Source organism: Engraulis encrasicolus, chromosome 21 (genome assembly GCF_034702125.1).
Source record: "Engraulis encrasicolus isolate BLACKSEA-1 chromosome 21, IST_EnEncr_1.0, whole genome shotgun sequence".
In the NCBI taxonomy this organism is placed as follows: domain Eukaryota; kingdom Metazoa; phylum Chordata; class Actinopteri; order Clupeiformes; family Engraulidae; genus Engraulis; species Engraulis encrasicolus.
The window spans coordinates 15,174,206-15,184,205 of record NC_085877.1 but is presented as its reverse complement, the minus strand read 5'-3'; the positions used below and the strand labels follow the sequence as shown (position 1 = coordinate 15,184,205).

The 10,000-nt window shown below is 45.1% G+C and overlaps 1 protein-coding gene across 1 annotated transcript in view; it reads right to left on the bottom strand.

Moving 5' to 3' along the window:
* The window catches only part of sema4f (sema domain, immunoglobulin domain (Ig), transmembrane domain (TM) and short cytoplasmic domain, (semaphorin) 4F), a 153,472-nt gene that overhangs the window by 22,089 nt on the left and 121,383 nt on the right, over positions 1-10,000 (bottom strand). Inside the window, exons 2-3 of the mRNA XM_063186270.1 lie at positions 7,209-7,363; positions 896-955 (exon numbers count right to left, since the gene is read on the bottom strand). Of these exons, the coding sequence (XP_063042340.1) occupies positions 896-955; positions 7,209-7,363 (215 nt within the window). The remainder of the gene's footprint in view (positions 1-895; positions 956-7,208; positions 7,364-10,000) is intronic.

Here is a 10,000-nt window from a genome sequence, read left to right as displayed (position 1 = left end):
CACACACACACACACACACACACACACACACACACACACACACACACACACACACACACAGCTGTGTTCCTTTGTCTGTTTAGTCGCTAGAGATTTTTCGACAGAGGACATGTTGTAGGGTTACTCAAACACCTAGTGAGTCACATTTTACTGTCATAGTGTTGGAATAACACTTGAGATTTTCCTGTGTATGAAACCCTCCAGTCTGGTGGCTGTCAATCAACAGCAAGGCCCGCCCCCCCGGGGCCCTGAGCAGATATGGGTTGGCTGCCAGGACTGCTCTGTGTAAGTGTACTGATTAAGTGCCTTAATGCACCCCAGCTCCCACATGCCCATACCCTATTCCCCCGGCTTTCTACCCCAATTACACATCAGTGGAGGAGAGGGAGAGAGGGAAGAGAGAGAGACAGGGAGGAGAGAGAAGAGACGTAGAGAGAGAAGAGAGAGGACTGGAAGGAAGAGACATATACATAGAGCGATAATGAGGGGAGGCACAGAGGGAGAGGAGGAGAGACAGACCGACAGACAGAGCGATAGATAGAGAGAGAGAGACAGACAGACAGACAGACAGACAGACAGACAGACAGAAAGACAGACAGAGAGCGATAGATAGAGGGAGAGAGAGAGAGAGAGAGAGAGAGAGAGAGAGAGAGAGACAGAAAGACAGACAGACAGAGAATGATAAACAGATGGAGAGAGAGAGAGAGAGAGAGAGAGAGAGAGAGAGAGAGAGAGAGAGAGAGAGAGAGAGAGAGAGAGAGAGAGCAGGCAAGACAAAGAGGGAGATTGAGATTAAGATAGAGAAAGCGAGAGAATGGAAGAAAAATGAGAGACAAAGCAGACTTTTAAGATTAGATTAAATTATCTGCCAATCTAAAAACAAAAACATGCTTACCTTCGTTTTCCCCTTGGCCACACACGAATTTCGCTTGTCCTCCGGAACGTCCCATATTATCTGCAAAGACACGCAGAGAGAGGAGAAGAGATGAGGTGAATTTGATTTCAATTAATATAGTAATACGTTTCTTTTTTTTTTCTTTTGATTCATTTTTAAAGGGTGATGACAGGAAATGAGTGGGAGAGAGAGATGGGGGAGGTTCGGGAAATGAGAACGTCCGGACTCGAACCCGGGGCCCCGGCGTGACAGTGCTAGTGCCCTACCGTTTGAGACACGGCAGGGCCATACGTTCCTTTTTTGTGGCATAATTTAGTCTTCAAGCTTTATTAACAGACAGTAGACACTAAAGGGACAAGCAAATAAAGCTCTTTTAACAACTGAATTTGAAGAGTTGACGATAAAGAGAAAAAATATGTGAAAGAGACTTTTGGACTTTTGTTTATTTCCTTCTAAAGTATTGTATTGTATGATAGAGCAATGCATGTTTTACCAACTTTTAAAAGACTGTGTTCTTCAGTCTGATATACAGTACTCTACCGGATCTGCCAAAACACAGAGTGTTGTCAAGTCAGTCCAGGCTGCTGAATTGAAAATGTGGAAAATTGAATTTTGTGTGTGTGGGAGTGTGTTTGTATAAATGTACTGTACAGTGGAAACAGAGACAGTGCAAGTGTGCGCGTGTGTGTGTGTGTGTGCGCGTGCGCGTGCGTGCGTGTTGTGAGTGTACCGCTGACAATAACAGCTGTCGGCTGTGTTTGATATCCAAAGGGGCTGGCAGTCCACTTCAGAGCGAAGTCTATTTTCGAATAGAAAACCATGTCACATATGAATATGTAAAAAACCCTCCGCATTTCCCCAATTAGGCACCAGCGGACTGTGCAAACACATGAAAGAGAGCCCGGCCACTGGCCTGCCAAAAAAAGGACTGGCTGTTTATGCACTAATTCTCCCCTGTGAAGTTCCTGGTATCCAGGGCAAGCTTGCATTCACTACATTTTTTTCCATTTTAGGTCAATTATTCAGAGGACGAGTCCTAGATGTGTCCAGTGCTAAAGTCACATACTAAGTCCCTTGAGTTATGGTCAGCACATGTCACTCTGGTGGTAGAGAATGGGGACTTCACTGTGCAAATAGTAAACTGAATGGCAACAAAAGCTAAACAAGGGCCTGGCGACTAGAGTGACTAAAAAGAGTTTTAAAAACTTTGATCTCCATGCAAATGAGGTATGATAAGTGTGATGCGTTTCAGTTGTAAAACCTCAATAGCCAATTGGAATGGGGCAATGGCTGTAACTGGATAAGCAAAATTGAATGTCTGCATCTCTCACAAAATGAGCTGTAGTTGAGCATCGAAAGCAAAAAGAATCATTTGGCAGGTGTATTTTACCAGCTACGAAAGTGTTTTTACAGCTTTTGTTGTTTTTGGTTTGAAATGCAATATATGAGTAATAATAGAAACATACAGATGTAAAATGAAATATTGCAGTGCAGACTGTAGCAACTTGGATGACACATGGAGATTATCTCCAGATATGTCCGGATGTATAGTATATCCAGGGATTCTCAGCGTTACAATAGAATTGTAAAACCGCACAATTATGAATCGTAGCGTCACCATTTGCAAATCAAACATAAGGGACCGTTGCTCTGCTAATGTTAGCAGCGAAGCCGCCATGCCAGTGTTGCTTTAACACTATATCCATTTTAATTGAATTTATTTTAGCAAGTCTCCTGCTGTCTGTGATCACAACTCCAGGAGCTGGATCTGAAACACAGTAATCACACATTACATGGGGCGGATAAAGCTCGGCAGCGAGCCGTCTTGGCAAGCGGCCGACAGCAGCCCGTGTATTTTGGCTACTGGGACAGGGAAAAGCAAAGAAAAAGAAAGTTAACAGAGCAGCCCTGCAAGCTGCACGGTACACAGAAATAAATCCCAGTGTTAATTCAACACTTAAAGAGCTGATTTTAACACTCATGGTGTTGGCTCTACACTTTACGGTGTGCTTCTTCATGCCAAAAACATGCCGCATCTTAGCCCATAACCCTCCTCCGGCTCCTCCCCTAAGCAGTCCTACAAATTATCACGCTAAACAGATGGGTGGTTTATTTCATTTATTTTACACTACATTTCATTTTTTATATTCTGCAGCTCTATCATTTCAAGACCAAAGGCCTTGGAAGCCTGGTTCGAGGAATTAAAGAAATAAATAAACAATATTTTAGAGTAAAACGGGACAAAAGACAAATCCCTCTGCTTGGCACCCACTAGTGAGTAAGACCTTGATATTATTACCGACACTTGCACACTACCGGTTGTTTACTCAAATTCAAATTAAAAAAGTATACAATGAGCACAGTCTGTACGGGCTTCAAACAAACATTTTCTATGGCAGCCTGCAGGGAATACTCCCAAAAAGAGGACACAACAAAAGGACACATGGTGCATTACCGCGGCAATAACACCAGATGCCTGATGGGTAACATTACAGTGATGTGAATCACCTTTTCATCTTGTTTTTGTTTTTTTGTTGTTGCTGTTGTATGCCTATTGCATCGCCATTAGCTGGGGAAATGCCACAGCTAGTTTCCTGGGGTCCTATTCAATGATGGGCTCAAGGTCCATCATCGCTAATGGCCCAGTCGGACAAGCTCGCACGGGTGACACTGTGGCCCCTGACATAGCGAATGGGACATAGAGGGGGTTCATGTTGGGAGGAACGTTTGCCAAATATGCCACCACCACTTTTATCACTGGCTTCTGTGTTTTGGTGGCTTTGATAGCGATGTGAGCCCTTTCAATACTGCACTCCAGAGCCTATGCACTAACACTAATACACTGTACACTAATAGCTCAGACAGGATACGTGCATATGTGCATACGTGCCCCTGTGTGTCCCCTGAACACAGGGAATGGGACATGGGATGGGGCCACGTGGGGAGGGAGGTGGGCCAAAATACGCCGGCACTACCACTATCTACCACCACTCTCGCCTCTGTATCTCAGTGGACACGAAAACGATATGAGCCACTTCGGTGCTGGCCTCCAGGGCCTGCTGAATACACTAATATTCCCTAATAGCTTGCGTGACCCTGTGGCCCCTGCTGCAGTGCATGATGGGACACGGGGGTGAGGTGGTGGTGTAGTCCATGGAGGGAAGGATGTGGGCCGTATGGGCCAGCACCACCTCACTACCACTCAGTGGATATGATTACGATAGTGATGTGAGCCACTTCAGTGGTGTCCTCCAGGGCCTAAGGCCTAATAGGCCCTAATAGCTCAGGCGGGCACGATCCAGTTCATGGGGACACATGGGGTCATGCGCAGGCAGATTACTGCACAGGCCTACCGGGTTCAGCTACTGGTAGCTCAATCCGATGTAGTAGCAGCTTGTTTAGACAGCACACAACACAACAGCACACCACCACCACTGCCAGTCTGTGTGTCTCTCCTATCAGCAGTGGTGGGCTCCAGGGCTTAATAGCCCAGACGGGGCTGGCATGTGTGCCCCCTGTGGCCCCCCATGGATAGGGACGGATTATGACTCCATGGGCCCCTGGGCAAGACAACAAGATAGCACCCCCTCCATGGGTGTTGCTAGTTTACAAAACGATTCAGGGTTCATGGCAAGATGTCAGAGATCCTATGTTATTGGAGGTTTGGGGGTTATGCTTCACGAGAACATTTGAAAATACAGTTGTTAAAAGTGTGATTTTAACACAATATGAAAAAGGAAACATAGAGGCTCAGCCCTCAGAGCCCTCCCTTGACTCTTGGGCCCCTGGGCCTGGGCCCGGTAGGCCCGTGCAGTAATCCATCCTTGTCAATGGGATATGGGAGGCCATGCAGAGGGGGATGTGGGCCGAATGCAATGGCTACTACTACCATGAACACCACTATCACCCACCCACCAGTGGCCTGCAGTGTCTCTCTCAGCGGATGGTCCATGGGAAATCAATGCGGTGGAAGGTCCATGTTGTCAAAATGATTACCGGTCTTTTGTGAGCACATTACAGCCTGCTGTGAAACTCTGTGTTTGTTTATGTGTGTGTGTGTTTTGTGTGTACGTGTGTGTGTGTGTGTGTGTGTGTTTGTGTGTACGTGTGTGTGTGTGTGTGTGTGTGTGTGTGTGTGTGTGTGTGTGTGTGTGTGTGTGTGTGTGTGTGTGTGTGTGTGTGTGTGTGTGTGTGTGTGTGAGTCTACATTTACTGTAGTGTATGTGTGCACACACATGTGTTGTACCGGTATATACTGTACCATTGCAGATACTGCCCCAGCTTATCTGAAGGCCTCACTAAAGCTGTGTGTTCCCTCTAGAACGCTGTGCATCCTCCAATAAGAACCGTCTAGCCTTGCCTCCTGCTCGGACAAATCAATTTCAGCCCAAACGGTTCTCTGTCGTTGTCTCTCACTGGTGGAACAAGCTGCCAGGGTCTATAAGAATAGGGTCATCTCTCTCAAACTTTAAGACGCTAGAAAAGACCTTTCTCTTCTGTGACTGTTTTCTGCACTAACCTTTACAACACTCAGGGCCGCTGGCAGCATTGGCTGGGCCCAGGGCAAAGTCATCTGAAAGGGCCCCCCAACCAAAACATACAATGGAGAGGGTCCCCTCTTTCCCTGGGCCTGGGCACTGACCTTTGGTGCACTAACCTCCTGTGCACTAAACCCTGCTTGAATGCACTTAAAATAATTGGATTTCATCTGTTTATTTAAAAAAAAACAAGACAAAGTGAAATGTTTCAACTCTGCTTAACACTGCTTGGTGTGTGAGAGAGCATCTCTCTCTCTCTCTCTCTCTCTCTCTCTCTCTCTCTCTGTGTGCATGTGTCGGGTGTCTTTATATTTGCCTGTATGTCTGCTATTTGTGTGTAGGTCCAATGCCTAGAATTCCCCTCAGAAGAAGAAAAAGAATGCATTTCCTTGGTCTCCCATTTTTTTTCTCTCCGTCTCACACAGTGTTCTTTGTCACAGGCAGGGTTACTGAGTGACTTAATGACCAGGAAGTGGTGACAGGATACGATAGTTACACAGTAACACAGGTGTGCACTACATTTCACTACATGATGCCACACACACATACCAGCCGGGCATGGGAACACAATGAGGCCACTGTTCACCATTAATATTAGATCATCCCTATCCAATCAATGGACTAGAACAAACACGGAGCATGGGACATGGGAGGAGGGCCAAGTCTTTATCCACTACTAATTCAATTGTGAAGTGCATATCCATGTACTTCCATTAGAATAATTTACTGTATTTCGAGAACACATTAAATTGCCGGTAATTATCAATGAAGGAGGAATTTGTAGAGTAAAAAAAAGATGAAAGCAAACACTTACATCACTTTTTGTTTTTTGGTCACTCTAAAGGTACGGTGAGTGACAATGAAGTACCACAAACTTTCAGATTGGAAGTTACGTGAATATCTTTTTAACCCGTTCAGACATGGCGTTATACATTTGTTGTTACCAGAATGGCAATGACATAGCTGTGGTGCATTACTAAAGGCCTTGTATTATGTCATAGTGGTGTAGTACTATGGTAGTTCACTTTTCAATGACTATTACAGCGTTCCCCTGGTGGAATGGCCTGCATTATGGGGGTCTATTGAAATCTTGTGAGAATGTCCTCCTCATTCTTTTGCACTGTTCTGTGTTGCTATAATAATTTATTCTAAATGTTTATATTAATTTAGTCCAACTAAATCAGCACAAGTTAAAAGACGTGAAGTGTCAGAGGTGTCAAAAGTACAAGTGAAAGTAAATTCATGCTGTAAGTACAATATTAGCACATGATATTACATAGCTGTTGCACCATTTACACCATTGTACCTAATGAGGTAGATAGACACAAAAAAACACTAAAAAGTTACCTGTGTTGGAGTTATCTGTGTTTTTACATTCACTTTTACTTTTACTTTTGACACCTCTGTACTGTCTACTGTGGTGGTTGGGCAAAGTTGTTGGAGTTGACTGTCAGGATGGCGTTGCGGGGGCCCAAGTAGAGCCATGAAGTGGCTTCCACAGCAGCCTATATCCTAAAATAGGTCTCATTTCACAGATTTACGTAATGCCAACAAAAAACCCCATAAATAAGACAATTGCTAGTGCACATATTAGTCTGTAATTACCCTGACATGGAGTTCGATTCTCCTTCATTTTTCTTTTTTTATGCAGTGATTCTGTGTTAGTCGAGTGAACAGAAAGCCGCTTCTTGTCACTGTTTCAATCCACATTGAAACAAGTGGCAAATCTGCTTCCGGTTATCATAAATCTATACACGACTCTGCATCTAGCGTACCTTCTGTGGTGGCTGGGCGAGGTTGTTGGAGTTGACAGCCAAGATGGCGTCCCTGGCCCCCAGGTAGAGCGTCCCCGTGGAGCGCTCCAGCAGGAACGTGGAGAAGTTGGACACTGCTCCCAAACGCCTCGGACCCAGGAAGTCAGATGACGACACTACACGGGAGAAACGAAGAAGAAAAGAGGGAGATATTAAATTAATGAATGTCATTACACCATACCTTGTGCATTGGCAATGCATTTACTTTATTTTTTGTTCCAGTAAACCTTATTGAATTGAATTGGGAGAGAGAGAGAGAGAGAGAGAGAGAGAGAGAGAGAGAGAGAGAGAGAAAGAAAAAGAAAGAAAGAGAGAAAGGTCAGTACAAGGTCATATGGTTCAAAGGCGGTTTGGATCTCCATCAACGCTTACTCAGTTTGACAAACGACTGACACTGCACCAGGGTGAGTGTCAATAATTTAAAATTCACAAGACACATCAAATCGAAAAGCGACAGGACTAGATCGATCGCCCTGCTCCCTGACAGAAGCCGGAGCAAGTCATAAAACTGACTTCCACTGCCCCAGTCAATGACAGGCTTCCCAGCTTCCTCTGAGCTCTGGCCAACACAGTGGCTAGCGGCAACTGCTGCCAAACCCCCAAAATTAAAGACTTCGGCCCCATCGCAAAATTGCACGATGTCTTTGCAGCTGTATTTATGTATGTTGGGTTTGGATGTTTTGTGACATGGCATAATATGTAAAATGATCCTTGACTAACAGTTTATAAGTCTGTAACTACTGTATATAGGCCTGTCCACAAAGCCTATGTTGCGAAACGGTAAAAAGAGAAAACCACAGAGTGTGTAACTTTGAGCAGTTGTTTTGAAACGTATAGCGAGTCTGGCTGCAGGTCACGAGTCAGCATGAAGTTAAAGCCAAGCTTCTGGTAAACACATTTCTCATGCAGCTTATCTCTGCCGTATGAACGCTTCAAAGATGACTGGCACTTAACAGACAAACAAACAATGGCTAAGCTCCGCTCATTACCGAGGTTTTAAACGGTCATTTGCAATAGGCTGACGGACTGACAGGCTCGTTCCGCAAGGGTTGCATAGATGTGGGTGGCATCCAAACGCACTTTAGTTTATCTCAACTCAACCACTGCGCATGGACGAGACACGTGCCAACTGCGTAATACGCACACACAGACGCACACACGCACACACACACACACACACACACACACACACACACACACACACACACACACACACACACACACACACACACACACACACACACACACACACACACACACACACACACACACACACACACACACACACACACACAAACCCGCATACGCCCACATGGAAGATCACCAGTGGTGCATTTACATGACATTACATGGCATTTAGCAAAGTCACATACAAGTCAGGGAACCAACAATAGCACTTCTGCACTACAGGAGATCATAGAGGACATCATGTGCATAATACATAATGCCACGGCTAAAAAAGGTGCACGGAGGACACATGCTGTAATATATAGAGGAGAGCAAAGGTGATGTAGCCTACATTGTGGAGTTTACTTGACATACAGTAAAGTATACAGACAGACAGATAGAGAGTGAGGTAAATTGATGGACAGATCATGGACAGAAAAACAGATAGGTGAGAAGACCAGGACCCTAAATTAACTTTTTTTCACCACCAGTCAAAATGGCTAGTAGATATTAATCTCGCAAAGCCAAACACACACTCACTAACGGATCAAAGTGGTTAGTTAGTCTTCTTCACGAGACTGAAATTTAACCAGCATTTGGCTGGTTGGCTGGTTAATGTCGAGTCCCGGACGACACATTAGCAGGCAGGTCGAATGGCCAGGTAAACAGACAGATTGGTCAATAATATCAAAGTATAGAGAACGGTTCGTTGAAAGGACTTGGTGTTAGAATCTATACTGTTTGCATCACTTTTAGGAAGGGTGGGAGCTACACGACTCTTCTAACGGTACAAAAGAAAGGGTTCAACAACTTTGTGGAAAAGAGGGATGTCCCTGATCATGTAGCAACTCAGTGGTGTATGCATGGGTAGGTCAAAAAGATGCATAGACCGCTCGATCGATAATATCGAAGTAATTTACATAAGGAAGGGTTTTCAACTTTTGAGAAAAAACAAGAGAAGGATGGCCCTGTTTTTGTAGCGACTTAGTAGTGTATTGAACACTGGCACTATTGAACGCTTCACTATTGAGGAAGCACCTACTGAGAGCACTCTTGACAGAGGTCCACCCGTGTGGAACCAAGGCAATCAATGGCAGACGAACAGGGCTGGATTAAGATGGCCCAGGCTCCAAGGCTATGGGTTATTGGAGGGCCCCCCCACAGAAGGCAAATTTCGTGTCAAAATTACATAGCCAGCGTCATAACTCTGAGCTAGGAATTAAAAGAATAACATATTTGCAGATTGATATTTTCAATACTGCATCATGTCACGATTCTGCATACGGTACCCCCACCTCCCCTTTTGGCCAGCCAGGGGGGCCCCTGGCAGGTGGAGGCCCGTAGGCTACAGCAAATCTAGCCTGTGCATTAATACGGTCCTGCAGATGAGGAGGATTGGGTACGCAGAGGAAGAGGCGGGACAGTATCGCTCAAAGTGATACACACAGCAGAGCCAAAATTAAAAACCTACGGATGCAGTATACTGTTAATGAGAAGAGGGGATGAATGGTTTGTCAATGAATGGTGTGTGTTTGTGTGTGTGTGTGTGTGTGTGTCTGTGTGAGAGGGAGAGAGAGAGAGAGAGA